The sequence below is a fragment of the Chroicocephalus ridibundus genome, chromosome 7 (assembly GCF_963924245.1).
Source record: "Chroicocephalus ridibundus chromosome 7, bChrRid1.1, whole genome shotgun sequence".
In the NCBI taxonomy this organism is placed as follows: domain Eukaryota; kingdom Metazoa; phylum Chordata; class Aves; order Charadriiformes; family Laridae; genus Chroicocephalus; species Chroicocephalus ridibundus.
In genome coordinates, this window is record NC_086290.1 from 29186226 (window position 1) to 29204818 (window position 18593).

The 18593-nt window shown below is 37.2% G+C and overlaps 1 protein-coding gene across 3 annotated transcripts in view; it reads left to right on the forward strand.

The window, feature by feature from the left end:
- The window catches only part of ITGA4 (integrin subunit alpha 4), a 38317-nt gene that overhangs the window by 12724 nt on the left and 7000 nt on the right, over nt 1-18593 (forward strand). For all 3 annotated transcript variants that reach the window (XR_010071866.1, XM_063340266.1, XM_063340267.1), the window contains 12 exons: nt 1151-1236; nt 1573-1632; nt 1724-1861; nt 2871-2982; nt 6042-6136; nt 6499-6589; nt 7951-7996; nt 8370-8524; nt 10445-10599; nt 13595-13744; nt 15001-15077; nt 17763-17913. Coding sequence is in view for 2 of the 3 variants with exons in the window: in XM_063340266.1 (XP_063196336.1) it covers nt 1151-1236; nt 1573-1632; nt 1724-1861; nt 2871-2982; nt 6042-6136; nt 6499-6589; nt 7951-7996; nt 8370-8524; nt 10445-10599; nt 13595-13744; nt 15001-15077; nt 17763-17913 (1316 nt within the window). In the remaining variant the exon portion in view is untranslated. The remainder of the gene's footprint in view (nt 1-1150; nt 1237-1572; nt 1633-1723; nt 1862-2870; nt 2983-6041; nt 6137-6498; nt 6590-7950; nt 7997-8369; nt 8525-10444; nt 10600-13594; nt 13745-15000; nt 15078-17762; nt 17914-18593) is intronic.

Genomic DNA, 18593 nt, shown 5'->3' on the forward strand with positions numbered 1-18593 from the left:
TTTACTGTGTTTGGCTTTTTGGTTTCTTTGGTGGGTTTTTTAAAACAAAAAACAAGTTCGTTAGAATTATCAATGTTACACTTCAGCAAAACCAAAATAACTAGAAATTAAAGGTCAGAGGAGGCAAATTAAGGTTCATCCACTTAAGCCTAATTTTTTGTTGCATAAGTTAAAGCTAGGTGTTGACCTGTTGGCCTTTAAAGGATAAATTGCTTTGTGCACCTCTTTTAGCTTAAAATATGAAAAGAAAAAGCTGTCTCAATGAGAACTTGAATGCTGGACAGTTGTCCTCACAGATGGAAGATTTAAGGCTTATTCTCATCTGATCCAAGATGACTTTCCCATTTTCCCTGTATGCTGTGAAAATCAACAGTCATTCAGTAAATGCAGGAGTGGCACAATACGTTAACTGTCTTCCCTGTTTCAACTCCGCCATAATGTATTTTGGAAAGAGTAAGGATGACTTGTGTAGCTACAGACTAAGGTGTCAGCCTTCACTTTGCAATTCTGTGGCTGGACATCTGCACCAAAGTATGGTCTCGTTTGTTGAGAGCTGTCTCCACATACAGAAATACTTTGTTACATAGATTCATTTACAAAAGCTGATGCAATGCTTTCTTATTCCATAATCAGGCTTTTGCTCTGATTTGTTCCTGACATTTTCATACACTCTATATGTGTATGCGCACATGCATATAAGTAGCACTACGTTTCATTTTTCTGTAGTCCAGTTACAACAATAGTCAAACAACGATTGAATCAAGTGTTTCCACATTGCCCTGTATGGACATTTGATCATTTTTATTTGTATTACAATATGGACTCACTGAAAAATTGTAGAATATGCATTAGCAGAAGGTGTTTGCAATTTATTTTATTGGCTCTTAAAGTATGGCAGATAATTGAGATCCTGGGAAGAAATGAGTGTTTCTGACACTTGTTTCTGCTTGCTGGAACTTACTGTGTTTGTATTGACCTTTTGCTTATATTTCAAAAATTTTCTTTTCTGTTTTCATTGCTAGCTTGCATGAGGTCTGAATGTCAGACTCACAATAATTTGTGGTGTTGACAGCTTTTATACGTCATGCCCCCATTTTTTGTTTCTGTATATAGCATTTCCAGGATTGAATAGTGCATTTCTAATTTACAGGATACTCTGTTGGAGCTGGACATTTTCTGACATCAACCAGTATAGAAGTAGTTGGAGGGGCACCCCAGCAGGAGCAGACTGGTAAAGTAAGAGATTGTCTATACTATTGGTTTGAAGAATATACCCCCGCATACCCTCCCATGATTTTCCAATTTAGATTAACATATTAAAGACAAATATCAGATATGTATGATTACTCACGGGGAGAAAAGTCAAAGGAGGAATGAGGGAAGATAGTGTAGATAACATTGCTCTGAAATATGGTGTTAAAGAAAGGTACAGATAGGAAATAGTAAATAGCTGTACCTTGTGGTATTGTGTGTTGCTTTACTGATTCTCTAGCACATGCTGTAGAGAAAGCACAGGAAAGTATTTCAGATTACCGTTTGCTGAATTACACTTATATTTTCTTTTTGTTTTAGGCATACATTTTTAGCATTGAGAAGCAAATAAATATTCTATTTGAACTACGGGGTAAAAAGGTAAATCTTTCATACTACTTTCTGCATCTTAGAACTTCTAGCATGTCTTGATCAAAATTGGAAGATAATGTGATTTCTTGTTTGCACACAGCTTGGTTCTTACTTTGGAGCTGCAGTTTGTGCTGTGGACCTGAACTCAGATGGCCTCTCAGACTTGCTCGTTGGTGCGCCCATGCAAAGTACCATCCGAGAAGAAGGAAGAGTTTATGTCTATATCAATTCAGGTTCTGTAAGTATTTTCTCTTAAAAGCACATGGTAACGCAGTCGTTCTAGTATAACAAGCTAAGAAGAAGAGACTTCCTCTCTCTTATCATAAAGTATTTCAGGCTATAGGAAAACCATCTCTGGGACCGTGATGAGAATCCCAGCAGGACTGTGTAGCACAAGGCTAGATATACAAACTAACGCATTGCTCCTCAGGCTATTGTTGTAACTGAGGACAGACTGGTTTTGTTTTGTAGTAACTTCAGGTGGTGACAGGCTGCCACTACAGCCTCTTTGCAAGCTGTCCTCCATTACCCTGCTCACCACTCAACTGGCATGTGAAGAGCTACTTATCACTTCAGAAACGAACAAGGAATGAAAAATTTGTGTGCAGTTAGTGGCACAAGTCAGGAAAGAGACTGTCAGTCCTCAGTTTGGCAAATAAAGTAACTGGGAAGAATGCATTACAATTAGCTTCCTTTTATTCTTTTTATGGATCAGAAGTGAAAGTACAATCACTACTTTTGTGTGCTTTTGAATTTGGCTTTCTGAATTTTATCTTCGTATCTTGTTTCCTTTTCTTCCTCTCCACACTAATACATATTTATTCTCTTATGCTTGCAACTAACATTTTCTTGACATGTTTTGCTCACAGAGAACTAAGTCACCCCAGGATACCTATAACTAACTAGGGCACACACAATACCTCTGAGGCAGCTCTATTTACTACCTTTTTAGCAAATACAGTTTTCGCAGAGCAATAAGCCTCTGTATTCTGATACAAGCTTGCTGCTGTTTACAGGTGTATGCTGTGGGAACACGTTGCAGTTCTCTTTCTTAAAGAACAACTTTCTTATTCTTCATTATTCTTATACTAAATACTGTTAAATGTCTTTTATAATGCTCGCTTCTGCACCAAGGAGTTCAGTAGGATTATAACAGTGGCATCCAAGGCAATTCTAATGTTTTGAGTAATATTCCAGGTCACCTCAAGACACTCTATTAATGTGCCATTGACTCTGTTTTCCTTCAGGAGGCAAAGATGGTAGAACTGAACATAGAGCTCAGCGGGAGTGACTCATATGCAGCCAGGTTTGGAGAGTCCATAGCCAGTCTAGGAGACATTGATAATGATGGTTTTGAAGGTAAGTATCTAAAGAAAACCCATTGAGTTTAATTCTCTCTGAGCAGCGGGCTGTCATGAGAAACAGGAGGATTATGGAAATCTGGGAAGACTTTCAATTAGTGACCTGGACTTTCTCTTCTAGGCCACTGATTTGAAATATAGCTGTTTCACGGTCAGTAATGTGTAATACCAAGAGATTAGGTTCTGTCGCTTTAATAAAGAGCATGAGCATAAGCATGATGACATAGTCTGTAATTTCAGTTGCTGGACCTCAAGTGGAATCCCTAATCCTGTTTTAGACTGAGACAAGGTTTGGGGAACAATTTGCCAATTTTGTAACATCATAAATAAAAATGACACATTGAGTCAAGATCTGCTTCTGTGTCACCAATAGGAAGTACTAAACTCAGGGGGATATCAAAAACAACCTGCAACCTGGGAGGCTGTTGTGGCAGTATTTCCCACTTAAGCCCGCAGACAACTCGTGAATTGCCTGCCGTGGGCTCCCAGTGGGGCTTGGATGGGGAACACAGGGAAGGACTTTGATGGCCATGCCCCGATAAGGAATTCAAAATGTTAAAGGGGCTCTGAGGGAGCTTTTTCTTCCTGTTGTCTATACAGGAGGATCTATTTCAGGCACATAAAGTTGGATGCCTAAACAGAAACTGAGAATATCCTCCCTTCCTTCCCCACCACTCAGGCTGAAACACCCTCTCTAATTATGGTGAGATATGGGTAGAAGTTTCCATCGATGTTGTTCAGGTGGAACCTGCTCAGAGGGCAGAGAGATTCAGTCTCCAGACCTGTGTCTAACTTCTGTAATAAGCATAAAATAGACATTGAAAAGAGAAACTTTCACCATGTGAAAGTTGTTGATAAAGCATATTTTAGTTGGAGAAAACAGATGAAAGGATGCAAGATGAGTTAAAACTTCTAGAATGACTCTCATGGCCGCCTACTTCCCTTCTGCTTCCAGTCAGGCTGCCTAAAATGTATTTGCTGCAGAAATCCCCATGGTCTGCTGCTCTTGGCTTCTTTCCTCCCAAGACCATTGCCTAGCTGTTTAGGTAGCCTGCAAAACGACAGCCGACTGGAAGGCCTCCAGCTAGACTGAAGACAAGCAGAGGGGACTTGGCCTAGTGGCTTCATTCATCTTGTCATGGTTTCAAACAAATAGGAACGGCCAGTATTCCTGTCTGAAAAAATGACATGTGCTCCCCTCTGTCAGAAGGGCAGGTGCAATAGACTGTATAGGGACAGGATAAAAACACAACAGGGGTTTTCTACTGTTCACAAATTCATAAACAGTTTCAGTTTTTTCCATCATCAATACTTAGACTGTATGTAGGGAGCTATCCTTTGTGCAAAAACTGCCAGCTTTTGCTGGGCTGTATCTTTACCAGGTCCACGTCTTTCTTCACGCTTCTGAATGACCGTTTTTATTTGCAGTTAATGTCCAGGGTTCTCCTTTCACTCTTCCCTTTGTCTTGTGTTCTTGATCCTGTTCTATAACCTGCAAAGTTGGAACAGTCATTCTCTTATCTGGTCTCCTTTTCCTTAAAGTAGTCTTTTCTTTCTTTTTTTTTCCCCTCCTTTGGTACCTGTCTCACAAACTCTTGTTAAATTTAGTTCCTCCTGTTTTTCATTACCTTCACAATTTTATGCACAAGTTTCAGTTTTTGCCCCCAAACATGTTCAAACTGCAAAGGAAAACTGTATTCAAATGTAGGGCTGGGGAACAGAGAACTAAAATCAAATTAATAGCAGCATAGCAAAGTAGATGTATGACAGGGAATATAACGTAAAATGTGCATCCTAAATCTGCAGGGGGAGGTGGAGCAGACAAGTGGATTAGCTTTTGAAGGGAGCAAAATCACTGAAACAAAAAAGCGTTGGCAATATTGAGAGTGGCAGCAGGAAAAGCAATTTTGTAAGAAAAACAGCTGGAAGCAAAATATAAAGAGAAATTGGGTGTTAGAAACCATTTGTCTGTAGTAAATAATAAAAAAGCACAGCAGAGCCAACTTCTTCAATGATTGAAACCATCAGTATCAGCCCTGTGAAGATCATGGCGTGCGTGTTGGTGTAGAATCTGACCTTCTCAAGAACATATGTGTAATTTTAATTAGCACAACTTGGCTGTCCCGTTTTCCTCTCACCAGTGGAGAGACATAACATATTTTGTGTGTCTTAGTCACCAAAGTATGTATTCAATCAATATGGATTCAATCAGAGAACTGTTCAGTAAAACTGAATCGTCAAAACTTTGCTTTTCCTCTGATTTTGGTTTGGTGTAGCATACAGTGTTTATGATTTGCCGATAGTTCAGGTTTGCTTATTTGTGAATGAAAGTTCACACTTATTGATTTATGGTAGTGAATATCAAGATGATATAATTCATCTTCCCCTTCACTTTTTGGTTAACAGCCTCTGGCTATTTGAACCATGGGACTTTTTGGTAAAGGGTGGGTGGGTTGGTTTGTTTATGCATCGCCACAGCCCTCTGGGATTAAATCATGTAGGCGTAAAACACAGCCCTTTGTACAAGCCAGATATCTTCATTTCCCTGTTAAATGCGTGTTCATGCCTATTATCAGCTGTTTGAGAACATCTCATAGAAAAATAAATGGTTCATTTCAGGCAGCATAGTAAGAATACTTCTTGTGTTTCAGTGATTTAATCCATGTGGGTATAGCAGAGTGCAGAGTTCAGGAAAATCATCATAATTCCATGACTACAAAGCTTTTTTTTTTTTTTTTTTTGTCTTTCCCTTAAAGACCATGACCATTTTGGCTATTCTCCCTGATAACCTCTTGAGGGTCAAATTCAGTATTGGTAGGAGCAGACTTTGTCTTGAACAAAATGGCTGTATTTCGCCCAGAAATGTAGTACTTAAGGCAGTCAAATTACTGAGCTGGTCTCTATTGTTTCCATTTGCTTTATATCTATCTTCAGCACGTTTGAATTCAGTCAAATAAAGTTGGTCTGGCATTGCATGCATCACAATTTGGATTTCTTTAACTCTTCCTTGTTCGTGTTTCCCAGTCAACTGATTATTGTTAAATTGTTTTTCCACAGATGTAGCAATTGGGGCTCCACAAGAAGATAATCTAAAAGGGGTTATTTATATATACAATGGCAGGGAGGATGGAATAACACCATCATTTTCACAGGTACGCTTTTTCAATGAAAAATAATCAATCCAGAAAAAACTTAAGTTTAAGTTTGAGAGGGTTTTCCCTTCATTTAACACTCAGACCACCTGAGGTACTGTAAAAGACTTCAGAAATTTTTTACATAGTCTGTGATTTCCAGACACAATATAACCTATAACAGAAAAATAAATTGTTTTGGAGGACTCAGACAGGGTTTACGGGATATAACATTTGCAGTAATTGAGGAATATTACTCTCAGAGGTAAGCATCTAACTGCCTTCAGCAGCAGGATAGTTGTGCTAACAGTTTTCATTGAATATTGTAACTCAAAGATTAGCTTTCCAAGAATAATTTTCTCTTCTATTTTTTTCCTCCTCAGAGAATACAAGGACATCAAATCAGTAATTCTTTGAGTATGTTTGGACAATCCATAGCAAGCGGCATTGATGCAGATAACAATGGTTATCAAGGTGAATTAAACAATTTTGTTTATTTTTCATTTTCAAAAGAAATTCAGAGGGAATAACCCTACCATGCTACTTGTTACTTTTAACAGAAGCAAAATCTGTTATTAAGATGACATGTCACATCTTGCATTTTGTGGGAAGAAAAAAAAAAAAAGGAGGTAAAGCTGAGGCCATGCAGTCATTTTTCACGGTCATCTAACTATTATTTAAGGACTGAGAATGAAGTAACAGTAAGATCATAGAGTACAAGAAGAAGAAAAATGTAATCTTTATTTTTACAGCAGCCATCTCATCTGCTAATGTTACAATGAGCTAGTTTGGGCACTGGAAGCGTTGTTGTCAGCCTAGTGTGCTAACCTAAAAATCATACTGGTCTTCACAGAGTCTGGATTTTGGCAGGAGCCATTGAGCTCCGTGACTCTCAGTCTGTGAAAACGATACATTAACCAGAGTCAGGGCTCATGGCATTGGGTTAAAACTGTTGCGAAGTTCTTGTAGGCATGACATAGAAGCGCTAATTTGGTGTAAAACAACTTAACTGGTTCCAAGTATATACTCATTGTTTTACACATATTGTCAAAATATTTTGACGTTATGCGGATAAGCGTTGCATCAGGTCAGGTATTGCCTGTCCTGCCCCTGTGGGTGTAAAAGCCTGAGGTCATCATGAACTGCATGTTCTATACTCTGGCCGTGTCAACAGGAAGGTTACCTGGGTTAATTTGTAATGCTGGGCTAAGAGGTAGCGTAGTCGTCTGCTGTCGGGTCACCTGTTGTTTCCTGATTTGGGAGTCACATCCTCAGACCCTTCTATCATTTAGACTCATCTGAGTATTCACTTTTGCTACCTTATTTGAGAGGTATATACTGTGTACATTTCTTTCCTTATTGCATGAATAGTTTTCAGTTAATTTGGAATAAATGGAATGATTTTTTTCTATCTATGTATAATTTCATACATGTGCTATATATAGTTATATATATATATGAATTATTCACATATAAGTGTGCATGTATAGCAATATTGAATATTTGGATAAAAAAAGAAGGCAATACCTCCTATTTAGCTGAATTGTCCTTCAGTATCAGACACTGAAACGTGGAATAGAAATCAAACCATCACATTACCAATATCTGCAAATCCAGCAAATTAGCACACAGTGTTAATGAACAGTGGACAAGTATTTGAGGAATCATCTTCTAGACGGAGAAGAATACCTTTGAATATTAGTTTATGCCTTCTAATAAAGGGCAAATGGTGTTTTAATGCTGATCAAAAGGTGAATATGCTACAAAATGCTTGTAGTACCTGAGAAGTAATTCCTGTTCACAAATTATACTTATTGATCTGTTTTTTTCTACAGATGTAGCAGTTGGTGCATTTCTCTCTGATTCTGCTGTGGTGCTGAGGTGAGATTGCTACATTTCAGTGCTTTTAAAGACCATACAATTTAATTGTATTTTTTAATGCAGTTTAATAAAACTCAGTGTATTTTAACCTCGTGGTATTCTTCTTGGTGTCTTGAACTTCAGCCATTAAGCTCTAGAATGCTCTACAACTGAAACGTTTAAGTAAACACCCTGAAGAAAAAGAAAATATCATTTTGAAACTTCTTGCAGCAACAAATAATGTGCATACAACTATTTGGATTCTGAAAAATCAGATAGCTTAAAAAATTATAAAATATAAAAATAGATTCCATTAGAGACTGGTACATTCTGCAGAGCTTCTGTAAGCTATTTCTGAAGTGTTTGGCGAACATTAACTCTTTTCTGTTCTTAGAACAAAACCAGTGATAATTGTTGAAGCTTCTTTAAAACATCCTAATTCAATAAATCGAACTAATTTAAACTGCACGGAAAATGACCAGCCTGCCATCTGTATGAATTTGAAGATATGCTTTACCTATAGAGGACGAGAGGTACCTGGTTATATTGGTAAGCTACTTGGAAAAAATTCCAGTATATGTATTCATTTTAAATGCACCTATTTACAGAATAATGCTGTTGGTATTTAGTGGACCATTAATCTGAGTTCAGTATAAAATGAAAAATTAAAAACATGGATACCTTTTTTTTAGTTCATAATTACCCTGTAACACTGAGCCGTTACACTTCTATTCAGTTTAGAGTAACAGGACATCCCTATTAGGACAAGCAGAGTTACATGGCCTAGAAGAGATAGCGATGGTAAAAAGGTGAGGTGTTGTGAGGAGGAAGGTAGAACTCCCAAGTTCTCTATTGCATCAATGACGTAATCTAAAGTTTCGATGGCAACTGGTTTAGACAACCAAAGACTAGTTTTAACTAGCTAGCTGGGTTGTGGTTCTCTAGAGTTCAGCAGGGGCTGGGCACAAACATTTTGTAATATTTTCACATGGGTTTTGCAGCAGTACTAAAAGAGGTACCATCATAGATAGGCTCATCCTTGTACCTAAATTAATTTACCTAACAGTGATGTGATTAAGCTCACGCACATGCTTTTGAACTGCATTGTAATGATGCCATTTCAGATGGTCCCTTTCATAGCATCACAGTAACGAAAGCCGTCAGTTTGATAGGTGTTTGAATGAGCTAGTGTGCCGTTAGGGTTCACAAAGAAATTGAGTCTGCTTATTCTGTGAACACTTTCTTTTACATAGTTGCCTGTTTTTGCACAGGGCCCAACAGGGGTGTCTGTCAAATTTGTCTGAACTTCCCACATGCAAATGTCTGGGTTGTTGTTTTGCAATTAGGTAGGGAATTAATGGTGGGTGAATGTCTCTTCTTAATGTAGAACCGAATGGATTATTCAGCGTGATATTCAGATGTCTTCTAAAAGCAGTCTTCCACTTAGCAACAGAGAAAAGACATTCCCTCCACAAAGCAGCTCAGGCACCTGATCATACCATTACGGCACATCATGTGAAAAAGAGAGGGTCCCGTCAAAGTTACTGAAAAATGTATCTTGTATTATATTTTATATAATTCATATTTTGCTTTTGGCAAAAACTGGTATTGCTTGAAGCAGTACCTACTGGAGGGAATATTCATGGTGAACTTATCTAAAATAATTTACTGTCTAAATTCGACTGTATTACCTGGGCGCTTTTAAGCTACTTGTCATGTGCTACTTGTAAACTGCAATCAGCCCAGCAAATACGCGGTATATAAAATTAAATTGCTTAAATCTTCTATATGAGAATATACAATATCCTGTAGGAACACGGTGTAGAGAACACATCCAAAGATGAACTGTAAAGTTTTGAGCTCAGATCTTTTGAAATTCATATTTGTTGTGAAAGATGAGCAGTCAGACTGGATAACTCTTGCTGGATTTGGGTATAAAACTTTTCAACTTAAATAGAGAAGACTAGAGGAAACTCTATCCTAACTCAGCTTTTGGTAGGCGTTAAGCAGTAATAGGTTAGTAATGCTCTGAAATTTATTTGCAATCTGTTATCATAGCAGTTCATGCTGACTTAAATAGAAAAAGAACTGTGAAGTTAAACAATATTTCTCAGTGTCTGTTGACTTATCTGTTCGCTGAAATTTAATGTCAGCCCTGTAAGTAACTGAAGCAGGTTTTCTTTAAATAGATTCTGGTAGAAAACTATAAGTATAACTTGACAAAACTAGCCCTGGTGTAAAAATATGTATCAGGGATCAGTCATGATGCAGTCAGTTTTCAGAGGGCTAGAAGCTTTCGTTAGTATGGATTTATGTCAGAGAATTTTTAAGCGGAGCATTTCGAAACGGATGTTATGGAACATGTTTAAGGAAGTGATTCAGAAGATGTAATTTCTATCATAAATTCATGAAAATTATAACACTTAAAGTTTTCATAACTTTTTATTTTCCCTGGGTTTTATTGTGCAGTGCTGCTTTATAATCTGAGTGTTGATGTGAACAGAAAAGTGGATACACAAGCAAGATTTTATTTTTCCTCCAATGGAACATCTGATACAATCTCAGGAAATGTAAAGATTTACAGCAAGAATATTGCCTGCAAAAACCATCCAGCATTTATGAGGGTAATGTAATTTTCAATATATATTGCCCTGTAAATCCTTAGTTCTTCTTTGAAAAGCACACCTGCTGCAAAAGAACCTATTTTGTTTAAACTTGCATCACATAATTTTGGAAGTAAAATATTTGTGTTCATATCTTCCACAGTTAATATAGTTTAATTCTGATGCTTTCTCAGCTTTCTGTGGGGAAGTCAGTGGGTCTGCCATCTCTTTTGTTGGTCAGAATGTGCATAATAATGATAATCACAGTGGTGAAGCCAGATCATAGATTGAGGATGGCTTGAGGCAAACAAAAAGATACAATTTTACATATATTTTCCGCTCCACCTTTCTGATGGAGCTTTCCTATGTACTCCTTAATGCAAAATCTTTAAACTTGTAATGACACAGAGAAAATGTTTATTATGTTTTGTCATTTGTAACTATTTCAAAGAACGCATGTATGGTCTTGCTCCCCTTTTTCATGTGAGTAGATGAGGTAGACTCACCTCGTATGAAAAGGACCCATTCCTGATCCATAGGAAGTGAAATGAAGGTGACTGGTAGAAGAGAATCTGTCGTTCGAGGTTTATAGTGTGGTCTGTTTTGTGAGTTTGTTGCAAGGAGCCAAAGGCTGGCAGGGCGTGAAGAAGAACGCTTGCTTGGAATTGTTTGATTTTATTCCCCACAAGGGATGCAGCACTCGCCAAGGGAAGTACTCAGAGAATCAAGAGGTGGAAAAAGGGTAGGAAGAGCACTTGTGAGAGTTTCATGAATGAATCTAGAGCTGAAAAATATGAAGAATGTGTACTGTGCTGACAAAGTGATCTCTCCATTCCTCTGCTCACAAAAGTGAAGCCTGCACACATGTCTCCCTCCTGGATGTATCAATGCGAATCCTGGACCAAGATTAGTAGTGAATGTGGTTACAGTTCTCTTGTCTGTGGAGGTTGTTGTAGAAGGAATCTGCTGTAGAAGAACTTCAGAGGAGAAGCCACAGATGTGGTAGTGCTGCCAGGGCACGTGGGCGTTCAGCAGGAGGCTGTTGGAGGCCTGCAAGCTGACAGCTAGCCGAGGAGGCCTGTACCAATGCCGGTAACAGACATGGTACCAGCTACTCAGCAGGAGCAAGTTGGCTGTTGGTTCCTGCAGAAGTAGAGTTTGATCCAACAGCAACCATCCTTTGAAACTGAGGATGATACTGACTTGGAAATAAGTTAGTAAGAATCTAGTCAGTAAGATCCTGACTGCAATAGTAGTCTCAAAGTCACTGTTACCCTGGAGGAAATGAACTGTCGTACTCATGTATCCCTCTGAAGGATGAATAGGTTTTACTTTCAATGTCTTTAAAGTAAAACCAACTGCAATCAGGACAAGGGTAATAATATTTTTAAGGCCATTTGCTGGACAAGAAAGAATAAAAGTGATTCAGTCTTTCAAACATCTTAGAGGCTTGCCTATTCCAACAAAAATTTTGGAGAATAAATGGGAAGAACTCCTTCGAGTTCCTGATTCAAAGGAGTTTGCCTAGCCCTTTCTTTAAAATCCTCATGGTGGCAATTCTGTGCCCTTTTGAAACAAACATCTATTAGGATGACTGGTGCAGTTGATCCAGCACAGAGGCTGGGAAATAGATTTGATTTTCTACAGCTACAAAAAAACCTGCATGGAAAAGTCTTCCACATATTTTTCTTCTTTCTTTAACTTGTTTTTTGTTTATGACACCATTAGAAGCCAATTCTTCATGATAAAGCTTCGGGTTAGAAAGGAAAGTTTATGTTATCTACTGGAAAATTGCCCAGATGCATCTCAACTGGTAGTTGCACCTAAGCGAATGTTACTTACAGGAGCAGTGGCAAATTCCCACTTCCAAGAGTTTTGTAAGCTAAGAAAGATCTGACTGACAGCTGACCTTGTACAGATTGCTGTACCAGCAGCAGCAGGTATTTGTGTAGGAGGAAGGATATGATTTGGCTCATCACTTTGTAGAGTCTATCCTTAGTATTTTTTCCTCCGTATAATTCAATTTTCTTTTTAATTCTTAATTAATAGCGTTATAAGCATCTCCTTCCACCCACTGAGATTGCTGTACTTGTATGAAGCTCCTAAAGTTAAGTAAATGTGAATGTCTGTCAAGCACAGTCCTTGCAAGAGACGGTGTACGTTTTATGTATTTTGAGTCAAGACTAATTAATAGCTAATTAGTATAATGGAAGTAATATAAAGCAGATGCAGAGAAGACCTTGTGGAAAATTATTATGAATTAGATAATATGTGATTTGGCCAAAGCAAGCTTGCAGATAAGAATTAAAGTAGTGGCCATGTGGAGGGACAATCAGTGTCTGTCTATCTCCTACACTTAGGGAGTAATTTAATCAGGTTTGCTATTGTTAGTACTCGGTGCTTCAAGCTGTTCAGTTTTCACAAGTAGGTAGTTTGGGCTCTGATCTGCAACATTCCTACACAGTCAAAGCTTCATGTACAAAATGGTCGTTTATTGAGCAGTTTAATCCTTTTTAATACAGAATAGGAAATAAAGAGGCAGAAAAATAAAATGCAGTCATGGCCTGATTTAGTGTTACTGTGGGAGAACTCTTTTTGCTTTCATACAGAAATATCCATGGGTTTTGTCTGACATTATCCCAACCTTCTCCATTTTAGCCAACTTTTGCCTATTTTTCTATTTGAGCAGTACAGCATTTCATAGGTGCGTAAGGCAGTACTATTAAGAGAAATAGGTTCACTATTGAATAAGACTTCTTTAATAAAAGAATCTTCCATTATGAAATGCTTAATGCGGTCATTGAATGTATTCTGCTTTTCTGTGTTTCTGATTACCTCTTTCAGCGACAAAGATGTCTGGAAAAGTATATGAGCCATATGGCATATGAAATTATTTTACATGTAAAAAATAAGTGTTCCTGTTTAAGTTAGTTCTAGGGAACCTTATAATCTTTAAAACATAAGCATACATGTCTTGTTTTATATGATTAACTCATTAGGTTTCCAATTTTCATAGAAAGATGTAAGGGATATCTTGACTCCTGTACATGTTGAAGCAAGTTATCATCTGGGGCATCATATTCTACAGAAAAGAAATGCTCAAGAATTTTCACCCCTTCAACCTGTTCTTCAACGAAGGAAAGAAAAGGATGTTATAAAAAGCAAGGTTAGTGTGTGAGTTCTCTTTTTTTTTTTCAAATGCAGTAATAAATATTCACATTTTAATCTTCAGTTAAAAAAAGCTTCACATATCCATAGCGTGCGAAGGAATGCATTTCCCAGGCCAGCATGCAGTGCCTTGATCTTAATAAACCAGTGTGCTAAAAAATGACTAATTTTTTGCTAAAAAAGAAAATCTGTGCAGAACTGGTATACAATTCGTATTGTGATTTAAAAAATAAAAAAAGAGGTATGTGCAGAGAACTTATACATATATAATGTATACCTAAGAACACACAGGTATGAAATTCACTCTTTGAAATATTCATTCTTTTTCAACTACACAGGATTGTTTTTTAAAATTAATTCCGTGTTAAATACATAATACCATGTTGGTATTATTTTTGAAGCGTTTCAACAATATTGCTGAAATATTAGTTCTGTGACCGTATTGCAGCTTTTCAAACACAAAGTCTGTGGGGAAAAAAGTGTATTCTGTATCCTTAAATGAGTATGAAATTAACTTTTTCTCTCAAAAAAAACTTAAGGCTTTTATTCCAACTTAATGTCAGGATGCTGACATTGAATTTTTAACTACCAAACGGTCATAAACATATTATGACTTTTCACAAACAGTAAGCTTCGTGTAATTCGGATACAGTTGACTGTCAGAACCCTGAGATATACAAAGCTCCTTTGAAATGGCTTGCTTTTCCTTTTCATCTTCATTCAAAATTTTGTTTTAGAAACCACAGAGTTAGAGAGAAAGAAGGCGTTGTTGAATATAGTGACATAAATGTGCTCTGGAGCATACTGATAACCAACGCACGGACACAACTCGTGGTGACTGTAGTCTCATCAAACCTTACTAACAGTACAATAAGCAAAGTGTGTGTAATGAAATTCTCTCGCAAAAGTTAATGTGCTGTATCACAGGGGACACTGCAGAGACCTCAGTTCTGAACGCTCTGCCTTTTATATGTCCTACTTGTAAAAAATCAGCTGAACATACACTCATTGGCTTTCCAGAGTCGGTCTCTCACAGTTAAACCTCTCTGTTCTTACTCTGGCCATGCAGAATATGTTTGGAAAATTGCAAATCATCGCTTGATTCAATTGTTTTTAGGAGCAAGAGCTGTTAGCCAATTCCAGATACTCGGTAACAAGGTGATAGGCTTCTTTCTTTGAAAATACTTTTTGCTCACTATAATATGTGTAATTCACTAAAGTGCTTTTTTATTTTATTTTATTTGTCTTTTATAGTTTGTTTTTGCAAGATTTTGCTCACAAGAAAATTGTTCTGCTGACTTGAGAGTTTCTGGAAAAGTTGCTTTTCCAAAGTAAGTACAATGTGGCTTTCATCTTTTTGGAAGAGGTTCAATAAAAATTTTATCTAAATTATTCCTTAATCTTTTGTATGTAAAGAACATTAATTTGCAAAAGTAGACTATGGACTCCCTGAGAAAATATGAGGAGTGAAGTTGTGTTTGGTTGAAGAATATTTTTAAATTGTAAATCTTCCAGGAAATGTAACAGAAGTGTACATAACTGAAAAAATGTTCTTGCATAATTAGAAGACTTTACAGCTCATAAAATATATCTGCTTCACAAAAAGGTAAACTTGCATTCGACACTTCATATATAACTAGGCAAAGGTGCAGTACACAATGCATACTAAATATGTAGACATCGTAACTACTGTTAAATTGACGAACTATCAATTATTTCTGCTGCTCTTCCGAAGATACTGTACTTGCACTGTACAAAGAAGATACTTCAGTTTTGTACTGACATTGTTATATTTGTTATTTCAATTATGAACTAATTAAGTGGCTCTTTTTCCTCATTTACTTAAGAATATTACATCTTCAGTTTTATACTGCTGATTGAGACACCAGATGGTTGAGTATTATGCGAGGTTCAGACTTCTTTTCCCTACATGAATTAGCTTGCATTTTCCAAAATTAATTTTGTTTTGTGATTTTTCATTTACATCCCTATCTTTTTTTATACCCTTTAGTGTGTTTCAGTTTTCCCCATTCCTTCCAATTAGGTATCACGTTTAAATCCTGTTATTATGCAAGGTAATTAACGCACTTTCAAAGTATTCACATACAATTATTATCGTCTTGCAGAATCTGTATTACACCAAGCAACACTTTGTGAGATACGTTTTTATTTAGCATCATGTTTGGAAAGTTTTAAGCCACGTACTATCGTTTCCATTCAGAATGGATTTTAATGATTTGATTTTAAGTTATATTTTATCATCACAACCTTTTTCTTCAATACAAGAAATATGGGCTGTTGCTGTGCAAAAAGAGGAACTGTACCTGTTGTGAATCTCAGATAGTTGGGTATTTTGTGTGTGACCGGGGTTTTCTCATGTAATTTATCACTTTTCAAGTCGATTCTGCTTTAATCGAGATACTAGGTTGAACCAAGCTAAAACGACACCGAAAGATGATGACAGTTACATAATGCTGATTAATCACACCTGTGTGATCCTGAGCACAAGCTTCTTCATCTTCATAGGTTTCACAATAAGATTAGTCTCTCACTTTAACGCGTGGCCTGTAGCGTGAGTCTTCAGCCCTTCCATTTTCTTAGGCTTGAAGGTTATTTTATTTGAACGATCATAAACTTTCCAGGAAGAAAGATTGTGCAGCATTTCCACGTGTGACGTTAGCAATGCAGTTTTCTAAGTATTTCAAAGCTCTAAGAAAGGAAAACAGATTACAACAAACCTGCTTGGCATTAGGTACCCATAGCAGATTCGCAGTGTAAATAAATAGGCTAAATATCTTGATAAAGTGTGAAGTATCACCTTAAATTACATTGTGCCCCTAGAATCTCGATTAAAAACTAGTTAGCTGTGAAGCGTTAATTTATTTTGTCTAGACAGAATGCATTCATTATCCTCGAAAAGCAAAGCAAACACTTTTCATCTTGAAAGAATGAAATCAAATAGGGGTGTCAATGTAACGCTTTACTTACCGAGTTATGAGTCTTCATGTATACACTATCATGTTTTGTTTAAATTGCTTAGATTTTGGCCTGCTCTGTAAATTTCTAGTCCGCATCATGCATTTTTTAATGAAGAATGAAATATGATTACCAGGGAAAAGCTCTGGTTCAGCTTTGTTGCCGTCCCAGATGTGCACCTGGTGCTTTTGTGTACTTGTGTGTTAAGCTGGGAGGCATCTTTGTGACAGCATCTTGTTAATGAGCTTGGCTTTAATGCATAGAAGAGGACTGAACGGTAAGCGTATAACTAGTAAAACAACTTTAAAGTTTAACCGAAACTTAATCAAGCTACCGAAATGTTAACATTGTGTTTTTCTTTAATTCGCTTTTGTCTTGGAACCTATCTGCTTATGCAGTGCTTTTACCTTCTGTTGCTTTTCGAAGTGCCAGCTTCTTTCCCAAAGGTGTTCGGTGACTAATGCTTTGGTTTCAAGCCAGAATATCTGATAAATGTCTATTTCTAGGCAGCCTTTCTACAAGTCTTAATTAAACCTTAATGTCAAGCTGAAGTTTACTTTTAGCCCCCCATAGGGCGTCTGCACTTGTAACATGATTATAGAACATTACATAGATCATAAGGCAGGCGTGTTCACTGGCCCTCTTTGTCACCTCTTTCATATTAACTCAGTCCTTTACTTTGAGTACAAAGAGTGAATTTTGAAATAATGTCTGAAAACACTGTAGCCAGAGCACGTTGCTCTTCTCGTCTGTGAAGGACAGGAGCTATCTTGGAAAAGCCAGAAGCGCGACTGGTCTGATAACAGTTTTCTTGCTCTTGCATTAATGACCTCAGGCCTTAAAAAGTACAATCCTGGAGTTGGCCATCCTATAACCGGTGTAGTCCCTGCAGTTACAGGGCTGAGTGAAAATTCTCCTAATGATCTCCAGCTGAGCTTTGTCAGAACCAAATGAAATTAATTAAAGGAGTAGTGGCGTAAAGTTTTTGCATACAAGCTGTACGTAGGATTCCTTTTCATTTACGATAATTATTTTTATAGGCCGTATGAGAAGAAAACATATCTCGCTGTAGGAAGTATGAAGACTTTATTGTTGAACGTTTCTCTGCTTAATGTTGGAGACGATGCGTATGAAACTGTCCTCCACATTCAAATCCCTAAAGGTCTTTATTTCATCCGAGTTTTAGAATTGGTAAGAACAAAAAAAATCTGTCAAACAGTAATCCTTTGATATTTTTTCTTTTTCAGCCAAACATTTTTCAAATTATGTTAATGGATTGTTGAGTTTCTTTAGGTACTGACAACCTACACACACACACCCCAGAAAAGCTGACAAAACTCTGGTTTTTAAGTTCTCAGACTTCTACCTACCCAAACCACATGCAATTTAATCAATACAGCTGACTTAAATAATTTCAGTAACAGGATGTGATGGTAACAACTAAAATTAAAAAAAAAAATGGTTTTGAAATGTTTTTCAAGATGTTACTGCTACTTTTTGTCTGATGATCATGTTTTCAGTGATCACAGAGATCTCGTTGGACCTGCCCTTTTTCACATAGTTTTATGACGAAGTCACAAATCTAATTGTGCTCTCTTTCTGCCTTTTTAAAATAAGTGCTCTCTGCGTAGAATCCCCCTTTCACAGGTTGGCTTTGAGCGGATCTGGGTCTGATGCATACGCCTCAGCTTCACTATTAGCAAACAGAAGATGAAGTAACAGGATACAGTAATCAATCTAAGGATACATTGATGGACAATATGAGCGTTCTGTATATTTGCATCAGTGAAATAACAAACACCCTAGTTCAGGGAAATATAAGCCACCCAACTTCAGTGTGTACGTGTGATTTGAAATGTCCGAAAAAAGCA